The 26,711-nt window shown below is 38.0% G+C and overlaps 1 protein-coding gene across 1 annotated transcript in view; it reads right to left on the bottom strand.

Annotated features, from left to right (window-relative positions):
* The window catches only part of pinx1 (PIN2 (TERF1) interacting telomerase inhibitor 1), a 95,717-nt gene that overhangs the window by 52,369 nt on the left and 16,637 nt on the right, over positions 1-26,711 (bottom strand). Inside the window, exons 5-6 of the mRNA XM_052024704.1 lie at positions 21,598-21,690; positions 18,551-18,651 (exon numbers count right to left, since the gene is read on the bottom strand). Coding sequence (XP_051880664.1) covers positions 18,551-18,651; positions 21,598-21,690 — 194 coding nt within the window. The remainder of the gene's footprint in view (positions 1-18,550; positions 18,652-21,597; positions 21,691-26,711) is intronic.

The following is a 26,711-nucleotide window of genomic DNA, read 5'->3' as shown; positions in this document are numbered from 1 at the left end:
CTACTGCAATCACTTTCTAACTTTTACTAATCATGCAGCAATTGTTGTGGCACATAAAAAATCCCATTAAATTTAAAACAGTTTAAAAAAGCATTTATGGACATCTTAGGAATTCTCCAAGGAAGTAAACTTCCCACCTTTCCATTACTTTCTTCCCTATAATTTATAATCCCACTTGCAAATGGTAGAACAGAGAGCAAAGTCAACAAGAAAGGGAATTTCCATCTGCAGCTAAGAGGCTCCACATATTTGAGAACAGTGGTTGTGTTGAAGGAACATGAACATGTCAAGCTTTATCCTAGATATTTTCAGCTGTCTTTGTTACATTCTGGCAATTTACCCATTTATACAAGTTGTCGTATCATTGCTAAATCAATAACAAATAAATACTAAGAAAAGGAAGCAAACATTTCTAATATCTACCTCTGCAATGTAGACCTGATTGTTAATTCTATGGATAAACTGACTATACCTGATGTTTTATGCAGCCTCTCCAAAATTTTATGGAATTAAAAATCAGAGACAGAAAATTGCTATAGGAGTGCAAATTTTGTAAAGCTCGCCCAGAATTGCCTGGAAGTATCATGGGTACACAATGTTTTTTCCCCAAAGCTTTAGAAACCAGAAGGAAGTTCCATTTATACCCAGCAGTAGCATCTTTGGCATCCACAGAAAAGGTCAGGTAACTCACCAGAGACAGATGGCAAAGACATTAACTTCCTGATCTACTTGACTCAGTAGGTAACAGAAGCAGAAGCAATCATTTATTTTCTGTTAAGTTATATATGGACTATAAAAGGTTTAGTTTTAGTTATTTTGCTTTTTTTTAAAAAAACATTTTCTCATAAAATGTAACAAGCAAAGACTTTCCATTTTATCAGATCATACATAGATTAACATACTTTTTAAGCTACTTACTCCAGCTCCTTTTAACTAATTCATGAGATGTAGAAGCCACCGGCATTCAATGCCTATCCCTGAATGCCCCTAGGTGGAGTCCTCACGGGGAAGACATTTTGTGTTAGATAGGGAGTTCTCAGCTTTTGACTCACCACTGATGAATGACTGGCAATGCATTTACAAATCAGGATGACAAGTGCATTAGGCTAGAATGTTAAGCACATTCTCTAGGAAGCAGAGGTCATGGGTTTGGGAGGCACTGTCCACTGCATGATAATTTAAACCACAATGGCAATGCTGTTTTACAGAGCTGCCAATGAACCTTCTTTCAAAAGCAGGTCAGAAGCTAGCTTGTTGTGGGACATTTGGTAGATGGTACTTACTGCAGCCATGGGGAAGAAAGTGAATAATACATGTACCTTGCTTTGCTGTGTTTTGGAGCTGTAGTCTCGAGGCACATGTAGTATACAGCTTCACTCTCCACTTTGTATATTCTAGGTGGCTGAAATGCTCTGGGGAGTCATGAGGCCAGTCACTTGCCACTGGATATCCAAATTAAAGACAGTTATACACACAGAAACAGATGCTTCGACTCATCACGTCCATGTCGATCTTTTTGTCCAGCTACACTAATCCCATTTGCCTGCATTAGGTTTGCATCTTTCTATGCTTTCCCTATTTAAGTGCCTTTCTAAATGCCCCTTAAACATAGTGATTGTATCTGACTCCACTACCTCCTCTGGCAGCAACATCAACCACTCTGTGTAAAAACTTTTCCCCCTAATCCCCTTTAAAATTTCCTCTCATATGAAATCTAGGCCTTGTTTTTGATACCCTAAGATAAGAAAAAGATTATGGCTATCTACTCTATGTCTCTTATAACTTTATGTACCTTTATTTGGTCATCCCTCAGGGGAAAAGAAGCCCAGCCTATCCAATCTCTCCCCATAACTAATGGCCTCCAATCCAGGCAACCTCCTGCTGAATCTCTTCTGCACTCTCTCCAGTGCAACCACATCCTTCCTATAATGTGGCAACTAGAACTCCACATAATACTCCAAATCTAATCAGTGTTTTGTAATATTGCAACATAATGTCTCAACTTTTATACTCCATGCCCTGACCTATGAAGGTAAGCATGTCATACTCCTCCTTCACCACTCTGTCTACCTGTGTTGCCACTTTCAGGTAACTATGGACTTGAACCTCAAGGTCCCTCTATGCACCAACATTTAACTTTCCAAAATGCATCACCTTGTACTTGTCAGGATTAAATTCTGACCTGCTTTTGGAAGTTACTGAAAGCAAGTTACATAGGCAGTTTTGTAAAACAGTATTGTCACTGGTTTAAATTATCATCCAATGAACAGCACATCTGACATCTTTGCTCTCTCAGTACAGCACTGAAATGTCACTCTAGATTATGTGCTCAGGTTCCTTATACACACAGAGCTCAGAAGCCTGGATAATAAAGAGAACATATGCAGTAAAATACTATTAGTCAGATAAAGTCATCTCCTTTCCCTACAAGTTGCTGAAATTTGATGACTAACCCAACCCAACTCAAAGGTCTGATATTTCTGCATTCAGCAAAATCACAAAGCCAGAATTATTTAATCACAAGCTTATACCTATTTGACTGTCAAAAATAATTAAGCTTGCACTCCTACTGCTCATCACACTTAAACTTAAATAACCCTTTTTTGGATGAGTAATTACATTCCATTTTTTTTTTAAAAATGAATCATCTGCCAAGTAGTTGTACAGGTTATTCTGGTGACAGAAAAAATTATTCTGTGCATCAGTTTATACTCTAACCTTTGGAAAGACCAACACACACCTGATGAGACTTTGAAGCTCATTAATTAAGGCACAGGCTGCTTCATCTGCTGAGGAGCTGCAAATGGAATTAAACATTGGACCTAAGACATTGCCCCGAACCCCTGCAATGACATCCTGGAAATGGAAAGATTTACCTTCGACAATTACAACCATCTTCCTTTGTGCAGATATGACTCCCACTTTTGGAGTTTTCAATGGCCATTGACTTCATTTTCAACAGGGCATCTTGATGCCAAACTCAATCAAATGCTGTTTTGATGACAAGGCCTGTCACTCTCACCTCACCTCTAGAACTCAGCTCTTTGGTCCATGATTTGAACGTGGCTGATGTGATCTGGAGTTGGGTCTTAGCAAAACCCAGACTGGGCATTAGTAAGTGGATTATTGGTCAGTATGTGCTAATTAATAACACTGCTTGAGAATCCGCCTGTCACTGCTGGTGATTGGGCAGTAATTAGCTAGATTGAATTTGTCTTGGTTTTTGTGGGCTATTTTCCACAGTGCCCTTGGCAGTGAAAAGCCCTACTGGTGGAATTTTCGAGGGGAAGGTTCTTTGTTTTAGATAGGAAGTTCTCAGAACAATTCAGGGACAGTGGTGTAGTGGTTACCATAATGCCATTACAGTGCCAGCAACCCGGGTTCAATTTCAGCCGCTGTCTGTAAGGAGTTTGGATGTTCTTCCCGTGCCTGCGTGGGTTTCCTCCGGGTGCTCCGGTTTCCTCCCACATTCCAAGGACGTATGGATTAGGAAGTTGTGGGCATGCTATGTTGACGCCGGAAGCGTGGCAACAATTGCAGGCTGCCCCCAGAACACTCTACGCAAAAGATGCATTTCACTGTGTTTCGATGTACACGTGACTAATAAAGAAATCTTATCTTGTATGTTCTGACGAAGGGTTTCGGATTTGAGATGTTAAATGCTTCTTTTTACACACGCTTCCTGACCTGCTAAGTATTTCCAGCATTTCCTGTTGCCCACCACAAAAAGGAGCACTCCCTTTCAACTTGCCTTAAAAATCATCTCAATTATGGTATTGGAGGTACTGCGGTTTATGGCTTGCCAGATGTGGATGGCATGAATGCTGATTCATGACTGAAGCAATCACACCATCCACACCTGTCAAGCCATAAAGCTTTAAAACTTCAGCCTAGATACCGTCTGCTCCTGAGGTCTTGATGTTTTTAGTTGGGATATGGCCTTTTCTACTTTGTCAGATTTGATTGGTAGCAAAGCGGACTCAAATAAGCTGCTAAAGTTTAAAGTCAAGGGCATTCACATCAAAAACAGTCATGGTTGAGGTGGCTTTTGGTGTTCCTTCCAGTGGGTGTTGACCGTCTTTCTCCCTAACAAGTTCACCACCATTCCGTGGGTCTCAAAAGGGTTTAGTGATAGGTATTTGGGTCATAGATGGCCTCAACTGGCTGAAGAACCTGTACACATTGTGACTGTCAGTAAGTTGCTGAGCCTCCTATGCTCCCTCCATCATCTGTTCTTTAGGTCTTGAGTTTTCTGCTGGACCTCTATCTTTAGATGCCTGTGGAGATGTTTTTCCTTGAATAAAGAAAAAGCTTCCAACTCAAGAATGCCTTATCTTTGCAGTTAATTAGCTCCTCAATCTCCTTGTCAGTTCTGATTCTTCTTGGTGGATAAAATGAAAGTCTCATCTCATGTTCCAGTTATGGTGGATTTCAGGGAAGCCCATAAGATCTGGGCAATTTGTTGTTCCTGCAAGCTGGGAGTTGATGGGTTGTCTGAGATGCTGTCTGAGAAAGCCACTTTTTGAGACAATTGGGAGCTTGGTCATTGATCATCACTTATGTTGATCCTGTTGCTTTGGAGCCAGTTGATGGAGATAATAGAATAGATTAGGCAGGAGGGGTTTCGTTAGTACTTTTACCTCTGATGAAACAGGATCTTGGTTATGACAGGGCCATGCTCCAAGTATTTTGTTAGGAGAAGGACACTTTGGGAGTTAGCCCTCCCTACTCCTTCCTGGCCGATCATAGCTTGCCAGAGGCTTGTGTCTCCTCCAACCCAGATGTTGAAGTTTCCCAGGAGGATCAGTTCATTCTCATTTTGGGATATGAAGCAGGATCTTTTCGAAGCCCCTTTGGCTTCATACGAATAGGGCACGTACACTGATAAGCATAGCGTGTTGGACTGAGCCAAAGAGTATTCACTAATGCTGCAGGGTGGGTCGTTGAGACATTATTACCCCACTCTTAAATGGCAAAGCTCACTTTGTTAAGATGGGGTTCCTCTTCCAGTTTACCCCTCCTTAAGAAGATACACCCATTACCTTGTTCTTTGAACTGGCCATCTTCTGCTGATATATGTCTCACTCAATGCAGTGACACTGATGTCAAAGTATCTGCATTTCCGAGCTATGATTACAGCAGCATTTTGTCACTATTGGGATTGTCCATGAGTATCCCAATAGTCCAGGTGCAAAAGCTCATACACGGAGTGAAACTTGTCCATCTGCGATTTCTTTTAATATGGGGTAGTTGTTGCACATCAGCCAGCACATGGGCTTCACAGAACATGGTCTTGATCTAGCAGCAAGGGGAACCATGACAACTGGAGACCAGGCTCTGCCACAGGGGTACTGAAGCTTGTGCATCATGGCCATACACAAGTACACATGCATGTGGATTTCTGCATCTTAGCACTTAATATCAAACTGTTCCCCCCTCTCTATTCAACTGGTTGGACTGTAAACAAAAACCCATGAATATGGAATGCAAGCATTTAGCAGCAAATCTCTTCAGAGAAGATACTTAAATAATTTTCCCTTCATGTGGCATCCCTATTTCTAAGTGTGGCAAGTTCACTGAATTAGAGAAAATGTCACCTTGAATACAGGTCCTCCCCAGGTTATGAACACCCGACTTATGTACAGCCCGTACATACGAGCAAGCACCTGGGAGATTGGCAGGACAGATTTGTTAGCTGCTGCGGGGCTACAAACATCTTCTGCTGTGTGGGAACTCAGTTCACGGCAATATCATGGCAGCTTACAGAGAACTCTGAATGGTTGAGTTAAAAACCCTGGTTTAACTGAATATTGTCCTTAGTTGGCCTGCTCTAATTTAAGTACATTGCCAGGCTGTCACACTTCTGACTTGCAAACTTCAGGTTACACAGTTCTCAGGAATGGAACCCTGTCATAACCTGGGGAAGACCTGTACAAAAAAAAACTGATACAAGCACAAATGCAAAATACTGAAAACACTGGAAGTTTGTGATTAAAAATGAGAATACTAGAGGTTCTCGGGCAGCATCAGGGGAGAGAGAAATAGTCATGTTTCTGGTTCTGGTCACTGTCCCTTCATCAGAAAAATCTGGAAAAAAAGTTTTGAGATGCAAACAAAAAGATGCAAGGAGAAAAAATGGTCAGTGATAGGGTGGAAGGCAGGGCATTAAATGTTAAAGGTAAATGGTACAAGGCGAAAAAGGCATGGTAATACAAGAAAATAGTGATGGGTCTTAAGGGGATGTAAATGGTAACAGAAGATTATCTGGTTACTAAATTCAAAATGGAGTCTGGAATGTGTCCAGCCCAAAAAAATGAAGAGCAGTTTCTTGAGCTCACACTGAGATTCCACGGAGTTCAGAATGGAAGTGGGACAGTGAAGTGACTGGTAACTGGAAACTCAGGATCATGCTTGTGTACTGAACAAAGGTGCTTTGGAAAGCATTCCCATAGTCCACATTTGGTCTCCCCAGTGCAGAGCAGTCTGCTTTGCCTAGAACAAATGCCTGGAACCCTGGACAATTTGAACCTAGACAGTATGAAGGAATAAGGTAAAGTGGCATTGATAATGCCACCATCCATATTGGCATTCCCAATGTCCTTTTTTGCTACTGTGGTTAATAGGGATGGGTATGGCACATTGATAATAATTCAAACATGAACCAGGTTTTGTGAAGGAAACATTTCTTGGGAATAATGACAGTGGAGATGACCAGTTTAGTACTGGTACCAAACTGGAGGAGGATCTATTGAATGTGGAGACTGAGGTCATGCAAAATGTGGGCATGGGTCCTGAAGAGGAGGGTAAGAGGTGAGAGTAGAAATGCAGGAAATGAAGTGGACATGATTCAGAGCCCTATTAACCACAGTAGCAAAAAAGGACATTGGGAATGCCAGTATGGATGGTGGCATTATCAAAAAGCATGCCACAGAGACAAAGAGACTCAGAGAATCTCATACGGTTCTTCCAGGAAGTGGGTGGGAGAAAGTGCCAAGGCAGCTGTAGCTGTCAATAGGATTTTAAGAAGATACTAATTAGTAGTCCACCAGCAATACACATCATAAAGGGAAAGGAAGTTTCAAAGATGGACCACATGAAGGTGAAAGATTGGAAATTCCTGGAGGTGTTTCCAACTTCAACAAAATAGCACCAACATTAACACCAATTGTTAATGTAGCAGAAGAGGTTGGGAGCTGGGGAGGGCTGAAATAAGGAATGTTTCACATTTCACATGAAGAGGCTGTCACAGTGAGCGTCTATACAGATCCCCATAGCAATATGTTTTTCATTTGGAGGAAGTGAGTGGAGTTAAAATAAGTTTTTCCAATGCAAAAACAAGTTCAGACAAGCAGAAGATAGTGTCAAATGGAGATTGATTTCAGCTCTATTCAAAAAAGCAGAGCGCCTTGGGCTATTCCATTCAGGGATGGATTTGGAGTAGGATTGGAAGTCCAGAGTAAAAATGAGATGATTAGAGCCAGTAAACTGGAAACTGTAATATTGGAGTGTCCCAGATATAGATGACAAGATAGATGTTTACTATAACACTTAATTCTGAAGTAGATAATGCAAAATTTATTCTGCTCTGAATACTTAACCTGTTTAGGTTAAAAATGCTGATACCATTAAAATAGATGGGAGGGGATTTCATAAGTGCCCTTTAACTCTTTCACTCATGTAGGAAAAAAAGCGCTAAAAATCACTACAATCACAAACGTCTGTTTGACATATCAACAGTACATTCAATGTTACTGGTACACCTTACAGTACACATAGTTGCTGAAAACTGCTTTAATCCCCAGTTACTATGTTTAAAATGTGCATTTCGGAATATGCTTAAACCTTTTTAAACACAAGTTTATTTTGCAACAAATTAATCTGTATTAGCACATGGGATTAACACAAACACAAAATTAACACCTTAATCTCATATGTCTATTTTAAAAGAATACAATTTTAAAAATGCTTTAGTTTCACACTATAGTGTTAACCAAGTGGGTAGATTGATGGGGGAATGAGCAGGGAGGGAAGGGTCAGGGCAAATGGGAAAGAAAGAGCAGTTAAGGGAGAGGATTTTGAGATTAATAGCTATATTTTTATTAAAGCAATTTTTATTAAACGTCTTTGGAAATCTTATCTATGGAAAGAGGAATAGAGTTAACGTTTCAGGTTAATAACCTTTCATCAATATTATCACAGATTTACCTTTCTGCTGAAAAAGGTCCATATTTACCCTTCTGTTGAAAAAGGTCCATATTTACCTTTCTGTTGAAAGGTCTGTTAGCCTTTCTCTCTCCATAAATACTGCCTGACCTGCCAAGTATCTCTAGCACTTTCTAGTTTATCTATGGGTTGTAGGACCAGAAGAGGTCACAGAACTAGGGAGGGGAAATCCAGAGATTGCAAAGGCAAAACATTTTCCACTGGCTGATTCAAACTTAAAAACAAAACACTGTCAGTATTGTTAACAGTGCGATTAAAACAGCAATGTACTTGCAACTAATTTTTCTTTTAAATCACTTTGGGAGTCTGCACTCACCAAGGTTCTGGTTATTTCACTCCAAGTACTGAAGCATTGCTGATTTACTCACTCAGCCTCCATCATTACTTTTTTCTACACACTCACCCAGAGAATTATCTAGGCCACAGCTAGCAATCAGCAGAAATACATGGTGCCAATGTTCTTAATCAAATAAATATTCAGGATAGAAATTTAGTTTTAGGATTGTGTGGAAGAACAACACCTTTATTGTCTTGGCAGGAAATACATTTTGTATTAACAGTTCAAGACCACAAATTCAGCCCAATCCTCCAACATATTCATCAACCCATTTCAAGTTCCCTTATGATCAATTACAGCTTTCTTTGGATTCATAATCTATAATACAACATTTTTATTGCAACTCTGAAAAACAAATCCATCTTCTCCCGACATTCCTCTCCAAAAACATTTGTAAATTGCAGAAAGTCTTCTATTGAAAATCCATTTCTTAGAAAAATATTTTGTACCTTTGACTGGCATGAGTCTGAAATACAGCTACTTAATGTGCAAATTTTTTCATTTAAAACAAACTATAAATCATCCACATTTTTAATTTGAAAAATATAGCACTGTTTGCAGGGATCAAAACCAATGTGAAGTTAGATCACATTTGCAGCTGAAACATTGAAATGAATACAGAAATTGACAAGTGCAATAGGAAAATTTCTTTCACAAATATCACAAGCTGATCAATAAGATTTATAGTAAATCAATGCTTTAAAATTTACAAATGTCACATTTCTTGTTTGGCTCAGAAGATAACACACCTAAAACTTACCCACAGCACTGATGAACATCCTAGAGAGTTTAATGGATGGATAACACAGCCCTTGAAAATTGTAACTATTAATAACTTAATGTTATCTCATTTAAGGTACCAACACATTATCGATAAATGTATTTGCCAATTAACTACAAGTTACATGAAGTTTGAACACAAGTTCAGTGGAAGTGTTGTGGCATCAGTTTTCCTGCTGTACCTATAGTTCATTGTAGCAGCAATTTAATAACAGCAGCAAAAGGGAGAAAGCATCATCTGCAATCTGCCTTCACACAAACTCAGGTAAAAAATTACTAAGTATTTGTGATATATGAATTCGGGAACAAACCATTTATCAATAGGCTGGTTTACCTCTTCAGCCTGGTCCCTCAAGCCAAGCGCCATGTCATTCCCCTTTGACTGATTAATTAACCAATCACAGGACATTTTTCAAAGGAAGCAGGATGGTTTATTTCAGCTAATGTTCAGTCTCTAATGGCGACACGTTACAGCCAACTCTGCTTTCTGGTCGGATAAACTGACGGAACAAAGGGCTGCCGATAAATCAAAGCCTCTCCCTTCAGCTCTGCAGTGGAGCTTAACAAAGCCCCAAGGAGCAAGTACCAGGGCAAGACTCCGCCAAAAAACCGCCACAACTGTCCGATTAAAAGTGGGTTTTTCCTAGGCTTTCAGATGTAGATCAGTCATCTACTGTGAATAATTGTTACTATAAAGAGTAGAAACCAAGAAAAAGTTCAGGTATGGCTCCTCTCGCCATGAACAGAAAGGGAGTGAAGCATTTCAATATTTGTCAATGCTGAGAGAAATGCTGCTGACCATTGCAGCAAAATGTGAGGAGAGGTTAATTTCACTGTCTCAATGAGACAATTTGGGCAGGAAATGCCACCAATACACCAAGCAGCAATGAGGCCAGTAAGTGAAAAGTTAAGGAAAGAGTACACCTAGAAAGTTAGTTGATGCAATTGGGTGAAAGGTCCCCCAGGTTTTCCCACCTGGAAGGCACCATTTAAGTCCAGAATGTTAGCTGATTTCAGTGGCTGCTTCAAGCATTTGCCACATTGCTCAGCCTAACTGAAAAGCTTATTCCTCATTACTGATTCTGCTGTTTTTGCAGGACTCCTTTCCCCACCCCTCCATCCAACATAACTTTTTATTACCAAGCTCACACTTAGGCTCCAGAAATATTATACAGAGCAAAAATAATTCAGCCCTCCCCCAACAAACAGAGCCACAAAAATTTAAAGCAAAATTATCAACTGAAGTGCAAATAATAAAATATTAACTGAAAGAAATTTATAAGTTCTAAGAAGCTAAAACTGTTTGTGTAGGAAGGAGCACAACATACTGCAGGAGGACTCCAATATGTAATTTATGTGAATTATATGAACAGGCTGCTGCACTGTTTCTAGATATTGCAGATATTAACAAGAAACAGTACAAAAGCAGCAGATTACAAATGACAACTACCTCACACCACCCATACCCCACCCCAACTTGCTCTGCTGTTATCACTTCAAATTGTTTCCTCTGTGATGCTATTCATAACCTATTTGATCAATAGCAGTTAAGCCAACTTTAAGAATGTGATTCACTTCTATACTGATAAGTTGGCAAGCTTTCGCAAGGAGTTGATGTTTACTTAATAATGAAGATGGGTGCATGTTCATTCTTCTCTTTTCCTTCCCCCTCCTTGTGAAATTTTCCTTTCTCCAACTGAAGGTTTTGGCTTCTTGCTGCAGTATAGTTCAAGCAGCACATCAACCAAATGGTCATTAGATACATGAAATCTGACATAAATGTCATTGTTTAAACAAACTGTCATGGCTGAGTCTACCTCTGCCAGACAAGATGATATGGTTGCTTCTTGCCAATACTAATAAAAACAGAAAATGCTGGAAACACTCAGGTGGCATCTGCGTAAAGAGAAACAGTTAACATTTTAGGTCTAGGGCCCTTCATAAGAACTGAGAAATTGAGAAAACAAGTTAGTTTAGGTAGCAAAGGTGAGGGAGGGGAATGGGTGGAACAAAGGGAATCTCTCTGAAAGGGTGAGACTGGATGATTTAATGTGACAGTTAAAAATCTGATTAAGCTTCTTTGCTAATGGCAAGGCTATGGTACATGCCCAGCATGTTCTCTTTTGGTTTCAGATTTCCAGCATTTGTTTATTTAACTTTCTTGCCAGGTCTATCAGATAAGACTGGTAATTTTATTTAAGCTGCAGTTATTTAACAAATGAAATATTCCAAATTAATAATCAGTTATGTTCAAGAATGTTTTATTTTTCACATGGTATGTAGGTTTACTATGTTGCTGATGTTATGGCCAACACTACTCTCAAATCCAAAAATATACATCTTCAAGCAATATTAGTAAGGCAGCCAGCCAACATTCCTGATAGATGAAAAATGAACTGCAAAAAAGACCACATAAGTCCTGCGCTTTTAAAATTTAAAAAACCACAATCATCTTCAATCTGCTTGTAAAACCCTTGGATTGAGGAAATGGCTCCCTCTACTGCTCAAGTCAATATGCACTAGAAAATCGACAAACTAAGTTCATCTTTGCAAATGTACGAAAAGGCTAAAACACGAAATTCAGTAGCAATCCATTCTTGCATCTTCCTCAATTAATGGCCAGTATTGATCAAACTAGCTACTGGTACAGCCAAATAGTACTTTTAAAAAAAAAGAGCTATAACAATGATGGAAAAAAATACCAGACACCAGGGGCTTACTAAATACTCTGAGGATAATCCATTTTTTGCTACACACATACACCAACTCTATAATGAAGGAACACATCAAGTATTTTGTTTAATTCCATTAAGCATCAATCTAAAAATAATAATACATCTACATGGATTACAATCTAGGAAACAATTTTTTTTATTGCATCGCCAGTTCTAATACATCTGTTTCACTTTTCTCCTACCCACAAATAAAATTTAAACTTGATAATGGAAAAAAGGTTGCTAGTGTTATTTTTCTTGTCACCTGGGCCACAAAACTGACATAAGAACAATCAAAACCAAGGACCACTTCTGTCTAAACCAGTTGCTTCTGGTCCTCCTTCAATGTGTTCTGAACTGCCAACAAAATCAAAGTATGTCTACCACCATGCTACTCACGAAATTGCTCTTTACCAGCAGTAGCTAAACAAAATTGTGCCCATGCTCAATCCACTTAATATGTATCTAATCAATTCTGTGCAAGACTAGAAATAAACGGCAAAAGGTAGAATGATGTGAAGTGTCTTACAGATTCTGTCTAGATGCTCTCCATCCAAGTTTCATGAAAAAGTAATTGTATACTTTGCAAATGGAATGGCTGATAATATGGTGGCCACTCAAACTTATTTATTCAAAATTTGATTAAATATACCATTACCTTACCAAGGAATGCAGACTACTTACCACAACAAAAATCTCAAAAGGAATGTACAGATTTCCTAACTAAAGAACATTATTTCACTAAAGAACAATATCTTCCAGTCAAAGCTATTACACATTCCCCCAGCTTATGAATGCTTGACTTACGTACAGCCATACATACGATCAAGGCAGGCAGGATTTGCTGGTTGCTGTGGAGCTGCAGGCATCATCTGCTGTTTGGGAACTTGGTTTGCGGCCACGTTTCCAATTTGAAAATGGTTTGGGTTATGAACAGTTCACAGGAACTAAACCCTGCCATAACTTGGGGAGGACCTATAAATGTTCAACGAGCTCTTCTCATGCCAATCATTCTCCACTTACAAAAACATAAGTGAGTCAAAGTAGTCATCCGAACTGAGCTGAAGTTTTATTGCTCACTTCTACAATTACTTCCTGATTATTTTGAATAATCAGCTCAACTTGATTGGAAATGACTCCATGCCACTGGAAACTGATTACTATACAGAAAGAATAACTTGAAGACTGGAAAGTAAAACAAAAATGTAAATAATTTTGCTCAAGTACAAATATCATCTTGATGGGGAGATATGTCACCATAACTGCAGCAATGGCACATGCAGACTTAGCACTATTCCACACTACCACGTTTCATTATATCTACCAAGGTTATGAAACAATATTTCTCAAAGTTAAATGTCAATTTTGTTTTATTTACATAATGAATGGATAGCCACTCAGTCCTGTGCATGGTGAATTCTTAATTATTTGATGACCCTTGGAGCATTTCTATAGTTTATAAGAGCAATATGTACCAACCACCCATTCTTTTATAAGTTCATTAATTCCACTACTACAATAATAAGTTCTACCAGAACATTCCCAAGAAGCATAGAAATTTCACGGTTCAACCACATTTCTGGAAGTTGAACAAGACTGATTCCTTCCAAGTGCATACCATAGCAACCCTGATGCAGCAAGTGACCTATTCACACAAAACCTCCACATAACAAGTTTCTGGAAAAGAGCCTTGTGGTAGGAGAAACAGTGTGTGACTATTTTAGCCTATTGCAAAACATTGAGACAGCAATATTTGTATTTCTGAGGTACTGCTCCAGAAAACTGCAGGGCAGAGTAGGAAGAGTGGTTTGCAGAGGAATACACATCTTAATTTCTTATAAATCAAGTCAGTTAATATAATGATCCAAGGGCAAGTGGAATCTAAAGAAATGCAATAATGATACATTCAGTTTTTAAAGACAATAGGATATTGAAATATGTACAAAAAAAGTCAAGTGAATGGAAAGACATATTTAGAAAGCCAATTATCAGGGCATTTGTATTTGTGCATTAGAGAAGTCAAATTCAGATTTTTAAAAAACGTGGAATTTTCTGATATTTTGATGATTGTATTCCTTTGATTTTCCATTTTCCCACAGAAACTATAAATCATTGGCCACAGCAATAATTTCTCTTACAATAAATAGGAAGCTAGCATGACTTATTGTAAGAATGCACAGCTGAATTCCTCACATTTGGAGGGCTTGTATAGAAATTAAAAATAAAAACATAACACTTTATAACCACAATTCCTTGCTTCCTTCTTTCCTTTTGTTTCAGTTGGACTTGTTATTGAATTTGAAAATCCTTGCAAGGATATCACATACAATTTAAAGGGGATGTCTATTTAAATAAGGTGTAGATTTATTCGTCAAATATTTTTCAATTTACTTCAATAACAATAATGGCTAAAGTGGACATTTCCTGCTGTCCCATTTTTTAAACAGCTTACTGTAATTTTTCTACAACATCAGTGAACATCTGTGCATCTCACACTGACTGCACAATCAAAATGAAAAGTGTCACATAAACCAAGATTGTTTTTCCACTTAAATGAGAAACAGAAGAGTTTTTTTGTTTGCTTGAGCTTTAGCTGTGTTTATTCACCACAGTTGGAGAAGGGTTAAAATATGCTAAATGCTTCTGATTAGGGAAGAGAGGACAAAAAAAGTCAAGCTGAAACAAACATCAGTTGTCGAGCTCAGTCGTTGGCTGAAGAGCTTGCTGACTCAGATGCAAACCTTGTCAATTTTGGAAATGCACTGAGAAGCAAACAGCTTCCAGCATTCCTCAAAGTGTTGCCAAGGGAAGCAGGATAAAGATGATCTCAAAGCCATTGAGACAAGATTAACAATACAGGTTTGTGATATGAATCATCTCAATATTGCAACAGTCTATTGATTAATTTCAGATCAACATTAAATCTAAAACTTGTGATTAAAACCCCCATACAACTTAAAACTAAGTACATTTTAGTATATGGATATTTAAACTCAGAAATTAGATAAGTGTAGAGTTCAGTTATGTGACAAGACTAGAGAAGCTGAAACTATTTGTCTCAGAGCAGAGAAGACTAAGAGGAAATCAAAGAATATTAATTTTTTGATGGAATAAGGAGTAAATCGCTCAGGCTGTACATGTTTATATCCGAGGCCACAGAATTAAAAGAAGAAATTTCTTCCTAGGGTGGCAAAATCCGATTCCATAAGAACATGCAAGGGAATCAAACTTTGCAGGGCTGGGAGGACTAATTTGGATAGCTCTTTCAAGGACGTGGCACACAAGCACACAACAGGCTGAATGGCCTCCTACCATGTTGCAGGATTCATATGTTTCAATGTAATGATAGGATTGGGGGGAAATTTGAGATGGTGCAAAACTGCTCCCCATTTAATTTCACCATTTTTTAAAATCTTGGTCAAGTGACCCAAATTTGGTGGGTTACTGCTCTTCATAAGAACTCTTGCAAATAAAACAGAAAAACACTGCAGATCAGTTTTTGTTTGATTCCTCCAGTACCGTGGACTTCCAAAACAAAAGCTGCTATTTATCAAACTGAACTATCCAATGCATTTAGATTTTATTTATTAATGCTTATATTCAGCTGATGAATTTTACCACCATTTATTCTATACTGATTAGATCCTTTGAAGATTTGATACAGCAAAACATCAGCTATTGCTGTTTTTGCACGATAAAACTAGGTGTCTGGAAAACCAAGATGAATTTCACAGCCTATTATGCAATGAAGTTATTTTCCCACCAGCTAGTTTTTTAAAATCATCTTTTATTGACTCAGCTATGTTGACCTCCCATACTCAGCTCACACAAACTGCTTCAATACAATTTATCCTGTTAAGAAGTTGCTTTTTATAGTCTTGTATAAATTGGTAATATTTGTTAAATTAATGGAATATGCCATTATTGTGTCCAAATATTTTAAAATAAATCAATAATGAAAGTACCGATCTTCATTTGTTTTAACGGTAGGTTTCACCTGCATGACTCCCTTACCAATGAACTGATCAATCTTAAGTGTAACTGGAGAGTCAGAAGATTGAGCACCTAGGCCAATTATTATTTCAGTACTACCTGTCCACTACTAACAGAATAGAAGTGATTGTAATGTTTTAAACAAAAAAAAACAAAGTCAGGTGCAGTCAGTCAAAAGTAATAAGACAAGTAAGGGAACCATGCCGTTGAAAACTACTATTAAAATAAATTACGACTTGTACTTCCACTGTAGATTTATCTTAAAGTGTTTAGACTCAAAAATAATGGCATATCATTCTGTCAACAAATATTACCATGTTACATAAAAATAAAATGACTACATGAAAATTACCTCCATGATAAATTATGTTAAAGCAGACCGTGTGAGCAGAGTATAGGCAGCAACAACATGACAACATTCACTGTAAAGAAAAATAAACATCAACATAGGACCAATGAACAAACATTGAAAAATCAGAAATGCTGTTGTTCAAGATTCAAAATCTTTAAGTCCAATAAAGAGAAAGATGACCAGAGTTGTTTAAAATGGATAAAAGAGGATCAAACCAAAAAGGGTTCATGTTTCAGTTCTGATCAGTGATCAGTCAATTCATCTTAAGCAGGATGACTGATAGATGGAAGGAGAAGGTCAATGTTCCAAAATATCTCATGTCTTTCCTTGAGAAACTGTTTGCCATTTAATAAGAACAGATTAGCACTTAGCTATGTTGTCTTAGCCAACAAACAGCGTCAGTCTCTACACTCAAATTATCACAAAGCCCCTAGCAGCTTTAAAACCTACATTAGTACCTGTTGAACTGTACTTTCATGCATCATATTAAAGGAAGAAATACCCCAAATCAGAAGTGATAACATACATTTTTATATAGTTTATGTAATACAAAATATAATTGTCCCTTTCATGATTATCCACTTATAAATGAACACTGTTGAGGACAAAATTGCATGGCACCATAATAGATGAATAAATAAAAGCTTCAGCTTCAGTTTCAGTTTACTTCAGGTGAAAGAACTCCTCTGCCATAATGTGATTTTACTTGGTTAGTGAGATTTTAACCATGTATAGCATCAATAGATTTCAACATAAGTCTTTAGATGAAACCACAATTAAATAATTCATACAGCCAGTCAGAGCTAACATACTACTCATCAATCATACATTATACAGCTGGATTTAAGTGTTTATTGAGATTATAATTAGATTGCGTTATTGACAGCATTTCACTTCAACAACTAATGCTTTGCCAGCAAGATTAAGTGGAGTAGACCATGGAGGAATTATTACAGTCCAGTTTGCTTGTTTTTGTTTCTAAAAAAAAACACTTCGTCTCAGCTGAGTATTGAATGTTGGTTGCATTCTTCCAAAATATCATATGGTTCAGAGCGATAAGATGCACTGTACTTCTTGAGTTACACCAAGACATCACAGTCAAATAGTTTGAATCAAATGAACTCAGTGCACCCAAATCTGAGAAGGGAGCCCCTTCCCAGACTCAATCTTTTTTCAGGAACATATTGTTTAGTTGTAAAGCTTGTGACTGGTCTATGCCAAGACCCTGTCTATCCTATATCATTTTCTGCAGTGATAAGGCCACATCAGGAAACACAGCTGTAAGAGGAAGGAAATGGTGTCTGAACCAAATGGGAAAAAAGCCTAAGAGCTTCAGGATGTTCAGTTTGATAGAAAGCAATGGAAGCTGTACTTTGTATTTTCTCATTCTACACAAACACGTGAGCAACAAGAAAGAGAAAAAAAATGTGGAAATTTGCAGGAGGTGCAACTGTAATTTCAATTCAATATTTTCAAACTTTTTAATCAACTTTTGAGAAAATTGCAGATGTTTCCGGAATGTATTACAGTATACAAAACATATTTAAATGCCAGAGGTCTCATTTGTCTTTAACGACAAATAAAAATAAGCACTGCTTAGATGAGCACGAAGATTACTTCCATAAGATTAGCTACTCTTCAAGGAGAAAGTAATCCATTAAATCTAACTGCAAAGCACAGAGGCTGGTCATTCAGCCAATGAAATCTGCACAAGTATTTTTCCTTTTTATGAGGCATCTGGTCTAATGACACTCTTTTTGTTTCCGACATATTTTAAGACTGTACTTTCAAACAATTGTGTTCTCCAATAAAATTCAAATATACTGCTTTAACATGTTTATAACAGATGCTACATCTTAATTACACTCAATAATAGATAGTTTCGCTTCTAAGTTGCCCTTTAATTTTAATCTTAAAAGTTATGAATTCATCACTTCACCCTCTTACAACCTATCACATGCTTCATAACTAATTTCATTCCACAGCATGCACTTCAAGACAGGTGCATTTGTAAGTCTGGAATTAACTCTAAGTATCATATGTGGCTGCAAATAATTTTTCAAAGAAGAGTGATGGACAAATGGAAACAATCAATTCTACTATTTTACATTTTAGTTTAATTAGTACAATCAATACATGTAAAAGCCTCACCTCTGTTCCCTTTTCATCATCTCTAGATCCTTTAGCTCGCTTGATCCGTTTTCCAAATACACAGGCAAGATCATTAGCACTTCGAGAAGAGAGGTCCTTTCCTATCATCCAATTGCAAACAAAAGGTGTTAATTAGAAATTACACGGAAATTGCTCAAACTCAACTGAATTAACCAGAACTCTACCAAAACTGATAGGCCAAAAGTCACTTTATTTGAGCATAAGCCAAGATTAATGTAACATATGAACTACACTTATTACTTCCAGCTCCAAAAACAATAAGTTTCTGCTGTATACTGCAGTTATAACATTGTAAAAGCCCATACCATTGCACTGACATGTAATATGATTTGCTGGATCACAGGTGTTTAATAGCAAGACAACATTTTTTTCCTGTCACTAATTTTGTGCTCCTGACATTGGAATTGGAGAAAAGATGTTCACAAGGACATTATTCTGTATACTGGGTAGGGCTCACAGAAACATTGACATGAAAGCAATCTAATCAACACGGGTAAAAGGACCTACAAACTCTAAAAGATTAATCCAACTACTAATGTAAATTATCAAAAAGTTTTATTCTTGCTTTTAAATCAAAATCTTAGGCCTGACTATCAAATCACCAGGCTACCTTCTGCAAATGAGTTTCACTATTTCCTGACAGCAGTAGCTTCAAAACTGGAGGGCCACTCACCCTAGAACATGTATTAAGTGGTCAAGGAGACAAGACACTGTGGATGCTGTAATCTGGAGCAAAGTAGAACCTGCTGTAAGAATTCAATGGGTCAGGCAGGGATAGTCGATGTTTTGGGCCAAGATGCCGCATTAGCCCTCTCAAGCTGAAGAACAATGGGGGGGGGGGGGGGTGTAGGTGTAGGAGCGGTGGAGTGGTGAACTAAACTGCTTCCTGCTTGCGACCACAACTTAAAAGTATCTGCATGTGCACGTGAGACTAAAATGAATCATGGTCTCAGTTCTAATTCTAAAAATGAGCACTCTGGGCAGTATAAGCTTTAATAGGAGTTAGTAGACAAGCAAACTCATTTAAGAAATGCTTTCACACTCTAATAATATGATCAAGAGTAACTATCACAGAACAATGAGATCGAACAGGCTTCAGCAACTTTTTCATCTTAATCCAACTTGTGCAAAGCAGAGGGAAACTAATAGCACATCAATCTAACTATAATTTCCTAACAAACCATAGGCAACCTTCAGCTTAAAGTTAATATTTCTAAAGCTGACTATTCCATTGTTGAGGTGGATCCCTAGAGGGGAAACTGGAAATATGGATCCCCATCGGCACAGCAGTACTATGGAGCTTTGACTTATTAGTTGGATTGAATGAATGATTTGATGTTTCTCGTTGAGATTACAGCTGAGCACAAAATAGCAATCTAAGACTACAGATAGTGTGAAATGATTTATCTGCCTCAAAATTTGAGTAGCTTCTTCTCAGACTATATCCTGTTCTCATGTCAAACTATATATTTATGAAATATACTTTGTCTGGTTTTTTATGACTTATGTCCATCTACTTTCTGCTTTAAACATCAACTCAAATGAAACATCAAAGTAGAGATGATAGAGGAAAATTAATTGCTTCAGAAAACATGTCTTTTGCAGGAGCACTAGTATGCTTCATATTTCCTAGGAAAACTATTGCAAGATTGCAACTCATCTTAATAGGGTATGCCCCTTGGAGAGATGTCCAAGCTGAAAAGTTTTTCTACACAGGTTTCTATGAAAAAAGGTGAAAAACTAAGATTCCAATTAACATAAATGTCATTAAATATAATCCTTTACTTTTCCAGCTACTTTGTGTTTTGTTTAAGTTTACCCAATACAAAAAGCCATTTTATTCAAAAATATTTATCATTAGTTGAAATGAACAACAGTTGGAATTTTCAAGCCTTGTTCAAGCCTCAAGTGTTGCTTTAACTTCAAAATTATAGCAGGTGCTCTAAGTCGCATGGTAAATACCAATAGGTTAGCACACTTACAGCAATAATTAAGTTCTAGGGTTAGGGCAAGAGAGGAAAAGCTGCCTCAGGTACAAGGTCTTTCCAAACATTTTGTAATTAAAAAACTAGCTATTGCTATATACATTTTTCTTGCAACAAATCAAAATAATCACGTTTCCTGAACATGCACTAATACAAGTCATAACACTGTTAGCAATTGTTCTGGAGTTATGAAATGATGGATAGCATTCTTATGGATTAAATAAGATGAGAACCAGTCTTCAGGAAGTGGAACCTGTTCACAATTTAACTTTTAACTGATGCTTTGGGGTCACTGAAACAAATCATTGTGCATGGGATATCCTGATTCTGTATCATTGAAGCTACGCAGGGGAAGACAACAGATGAATGTCCATGTTCATTGGCAGTCACTGAACACTTCAGGTGGAGAGCAGGAAACGCATTACGTAGCCATCTCCTGTACTAACACATTGTTAAAAGCGTATCCCCTGCTACTTAATGGGCAGTTCAGGACAGACCTGATCTGTCACTTAATATTCTGGCTAGTTGTATACTCAAGGAGCCATCCCTCAACACTAACTAAAGCAGTATATTTTGGGTGTCTGGAGTTTGTGCTCAGAAGCTTTTGGACCAGCCACCTTTAATAGAATACTCAAAGGGGTTCTGCTATTTGGAATGTGCTACCACTGTAAAGATCTAACTCTGGAGTTACCTGTCTATATTCCAAATGTTAAAGTTAAGTAGATGATTATAGCCATTGAAACCGTGGTTAATCATTTATTGTTGTGTTTGTGTTCAAAAAGTATAAAACATTGTGTCGGGGGAGGAGAACTAGATTCTCTCCAGAAGATCTGCTGCATGAAATAAAAGTTTTTATTTATCCCAGTTACAGCTTCTGTGTAGCTCAGTTCAGTCAGTAACAACAGCACACACAAATCATCCACCTAACTAGGAAATATCATGCTGTAAATATAGATATCCGAGTCTAAATTGCAAGTGTCAAAATTTGGATACGTATTAATATCAACTACAGAATACTGCATACAAAGTGCTACAACTCACCTTTGGTGTATTTCTGATAATGGACTCGTTTCTTGGAAGATTTAGATTTCTCTTCCAGGCTGAATACTGTTTTATCCTCCACCACAGTCGAGCCTGTTAAAAACAAAAGCTTGTCAATGTTTAATTAGGAATAAGACCATTGCTAAAGTTAATTGCTATTAATACAATTTTGGCATCAAAGGGAAGGTTCAGAGAACTCCAATTTGTGGAATTTTATTCTACTATCCAGCCATGGTGGTTGGGATGACACAAAGACGAGTACCAATTACCAACTATTTTAAATCAGGCCCACGGTCAACCACCAAATCAAGTCAGTTTTGCAACAATACAGCACTGTCTGAAAAGGCAATTCAGTATATGCAATTAATATTAATTTTGCTTTCAATCAATGATTGATCAAAAATTTTATGCCATATTCCACCAGCTGATTTGAGAATAGTACTGTTGTGCTTCTTAGTATATTAAATATGTATAATACAGACACCACAATTTATCTCTTAACCTTGATCTAAGCAAGAAACCCAATTAAAGATCACTAAATACAACTTCTGTGAACTACAACTAAATCTCAAAAACAGACAATAATCACAGCAGAATTGGAGCTGATTAAGTTCATGTTTTCAATGGCCAGATCATGCTGCTTTTTTCTGACCATTCCTGTTGAACCATCGGTTTTCTGGTGTAGAAACTGAAGCAAGAACCTAACTTTAACGCATGCATGGTGAAACCCACAGGACTGGTAGATTCGGAAGGCTAAATCTATCAGCCAGCTTTGCCAAAGGACTCTGCGCATAGTCTATGGGTGAGGCACAGTGTTGTTAAGAATCCCCAGCATTATGCTGGATAAATCACTAGGACATAGCACAGGATCCAAGACCCACCGATTCCAATGAGAATTGAAGGGCAAAGATTAAAGGGAAAGGGAAGCAAATTTCTTGCTTTAATTATTTTTCTTTAGTTTAATGTATTTAATCATTTAAATGTTTCAGTTAACTTTTGTTCATATATTTATAACTTATTTATACATTTCTAATATTGTAATAAATTTAAATTTTCTGAATGCATCAGATATTAAAGAAAATTAATGTCAATGGCAACTTTTATAGTTGGCAAATCTCTGCCCCCAGCAATGCCCGATGCCCTGTTGCCAAATTTCAGGCTTTGGAGGCCCAGCAAGGTATGCCCTCTGTATCTGGCCCAAGTGAGCGTTCACATAGAAGGATCAGGGGCCACAATTCAAAGTTAGGGAGGCCTCACTAACATGATCTGGCCCAAGTTACTCCATGTAAGATTTTATTGTTTCTTTACAAAAAACTATTTTCTTGCTTTCCAACGTTCAAGCCTAAACTCCCATGGCATCAATTTCAGAATCACAGAATTCAAATTCAATAAGGAATATATCAATGTCATAGCTCATCAGATTTACAAATGTTTGTTGTACCATTTTTTCCACAATTAATAACAGAGTTTCTGGTCCCTACTCCACTTTGACATCTCCTGAGGCAACCAGCATCAGTGCTAACTGGCTGCAGGCGAATATAAAAAAATTATGCCCTGCTGCTCTGGGTCTCAAGGACCCCAGCTCTCTATTTGTCCTCTACCAGTCTCTGGCCCCAACTTTCAAGCACATCAATGCACTGCAGTGTTCACAAGGTCAGTGATCCTACTACTAGACACCCTCCACCTCATATTCAAAATATCCTTGAGGTCTTCAATTTTCTACACATTGCACCAACTGTGCCCCCGGGGTTAGTGTTCTTCTTATCCAACCCTCCAACTTTATATGATACTTTATATGACCTCAGAAAAGGGGGCAGTGTACATGCACCTGTCTACATCAACGGTGCCGAGGTCGAGAGGGTTGAGAGCTTCAATTCCTGGGAGTGAACGTCAACAGCCTGTCCTGGTCAAATCACGTAGATGCCACGGCCAAGAAAGCTCACCAGCGCCTCTACTTCGTCAGGAGGCTAAAGAAATTCGGTTTATCCCCTTTGACACTCACCAACTTTTATCGATGCACCATAGAAAGCATCCTATCTGGATGCATCATGGCTTGATACGGCAACTGCTCTGCCCAGGACCGCAAGAAAATGCAGAGTTGTGGACACAGCTCAGCACACCACGGACACCAGCCTCCCCTCCCTGGACTCTGTCCTTACCTCTCTCTGCCTTGGTGAAGCAGCCAGCATAATCAAAGACCCCACCCACCCAGGTCATTCTCTCTTCACTCCTCTTCCATCAGGTAGAAGATACAGGAGCCTGAAGGCACGTACCACCAGACTTAAGGACAGCTTCTACCCCACTGTGATAAGACTATTGAACAGTTCCCTTATACAATGAGATGGACTATGACCTTATGATCTACCTTGTTGTGACCTTGCACCTTATTGCACTGCACTTTCTCTGTAGCTGTGACACTTTACTCTGTACTGTACTGTTATTGTTTTTACCTGTACTACATCAATACATTTTGTACTATCTCAATGAAACTGCACTGTGTAATGAATTGACCTGTACGATCGGTATGCAAGACTAGTTTTTCCATTGTACGTCAGTACAAGTGACAATAATAAACCAATACTCTTCACACATGACCCCCAAAATACTACAGAGCATGTGATCTCCTTATCCTATTTCATCTTAAAGACATACCTTAAAACCTGAACATGTATTTAGTCACCTGCCTTAATCTGTTTTTTTATCTATATATCTATCAGTAGGACAATCACACAAAGATTTTCCAATTTCTGCTTTGGAATCCTTCCTGTGAGAAGGAAGTTATTATCTAACTTGCCCCTTAACTATGATTGTTATTGATAGCCTCACCACTGCTACTGCAAAGCCCAGACTATAAATTTACCAATTTGGCAGTAAGCCCAAGGATCCATTCCCACCCTTAACTATTTTATATCCCTCATGTTCTCATCAATTCCTTGCCAGATTCTACTCACTTACATACTAGGGGAAGTTGCATTGTTCAATTAACCTACCAATCTGCACGTATTTTGGATGTGGGAGGAAACCCACATGGCTACGGAGAGAATGTGCAAAGTTCACTTAGACAGTACTGAAGGTCAGAAGTGAACCCAGGTTACTGGAGCTGTGAGGCAGTGGCTCAACTAGCTGCACCACTTTGTCACCCTGACTAATTTTTGATGAGAAAAACCCTAGAGGATTTATGTTATAACTTTTTAAAGCAGAAAAAGAAACATCGTAGAGGTAATCTCTGCAAAATTTAAGGCACTACTCTTGCTAGGACAGGAGTGATGAGTACAATAATGATTTTATATTTTGAAAGAAGCAACTAATTTCAGAAGTTGACAAATTCAGTTGACAATCAGATTACATTTGATCCCATGAACAAGCACCATAACCCTGCACAGTTACTGAGAATCAGCCTACTTGTCCTCTACAAGAAATATTTATTGCACTAGGGCCTATTTTGTAACTTATTAGAAAATCACCAGTGATTTAGAAACTGTATTCTGAAATCTTCCCAAAGAACTGACCAATACAAAATGCAGTATTGATATTCTTATGGAGCCCAAATACCAGATAATGAGGAGAGAGAGTGGGACAGCCACCTTTCAATAGTTTGTAAATGTTTTCCACTGGCTGTAATTAAAAAATAATCTGGTGGAATGCCCAAGTATTATGGGAGTATCCACTTAAGTTGATGCAAACCACTTGCCAGAACATGTAGCTACATTTACTCCAAAGAGTAATGTCACATTGACCTAAAATGCATCAAGAATTGGCCTAGATTGAAGAGGGAAGTGAAAACCAAATGCTATGGGGAGGTGGCAGTACAAATGTCAGACAATAAATGATATGGCCCACAGCACATCCTGTTCAATACATCGAAACTCCATTGACACTTCTCCATCAATTCACAAATTATTCCACGGATACTGCTAACTTTACCTGACTAGCATCTCAGGTACCTCAAGTGAAAAGTGTAATAACTTCAAATAATAGTTGCTTCCTAGAATCCATTCCATCCAAAAGGAAACAAAGTGTTGTCTCCAACATGAAATCTGTAGGAGGCAATTCCTTATTTCCTTCTTTCAATTTTAATTATGTAACAGATAACATAGTTTCAATCTGACTAATGAACCTTTAACAGAGGGAGCAGAAATAGTCTATTTAGCCCCTCCAGTCTTTTCAATGGCTAACCTGTTACCTAACTCCACATTTTCTGCCATTTCCATATATCCCTGGTTAAGAAAAATCTATTATTCCCAATCAGAAAATTTACAACTGAACCAGCATCAATTGCCAAATGGAAGAGAAATCCAAATTCCACCTCTTTGGGAAGCATTTTCAAACTTCAGCTAATGGCCTAGCTATAATTTTTAAGACCACAACTCCAAATTGTCCACTTCCCATATCAGGGAAATAGTGGCTCTTTATTTTCCTTTAATATCTTCTTTAGTCATCTAGGTTTCCTAGGAATACCACCAAGAGTAACTCATTTGTACAAGTATCATTCTGCAAAATCTAACTTAAATTAAATTTTTTAAAATTTTATTTACAGCGTGGTAACAGGCCCTTCCGGCCCAACAAGTCCGCGCCACCCATTTTAAACCCAAATTAACCTACCCGTACGTCTTTTGGAATGTGGGAGGAAAACGGAGCACCCGGAGGAAACCCACGCAGACATGGTAGAACATACAAACTCCTTACAGACAGCAACGGGAATCGAACCCCGATCGCTGGCGCTGTAATAGCGTCGTGCTAATCGCTATGCTACCGTGCCGCCTACAAGGTCGATCCTTAGTAAAAGGCAAAAAGCAAAACCTTTATAACTTGTACTCCATTCTTGAGGAAGTAAAAGCTAGCATTCCACTGACATTTTTGATTGAGTTCTATGCTAATTACTGTTTTATATGAGAACGAGAGCACAAGAGTGAAAATCAGAAAATTCTGAAACTTCTGAGACTGTCATCTGGAAAAATGAAGCTCAAGAGTCCTGAGATAAAGTTTTTTTTAAATTATGAAAGGATCTGAAAAAGATAGATGTAAATGAAAATATTTTAATTTACATGCTATGAAAATCTGTGTTACAAAGACCTCTATGTCTCTGTAGATTGGAGATACAAGAGACTGCAGAT

Source organism: Pristis pectinata, chromosome 10 (genome assembly GCF_009764475.1).
Source record: "Pristis pectinata isolate sPriPec2 chromosome 10, sPriPec2.1.pri, whole genome shotgun sequence".
Lineage (NCBI taxonomy): Eukaryota > Metazoa > Chordata > Chondrichthyes > Rhinopristiformes > Pristidae > Pristis > Pristis pectinata.
The sequence above is the reverse complement of the archived record's forward strand: the minus strand, read 5'-3'. Positions and strand labels throughout refer to the sequence as shown.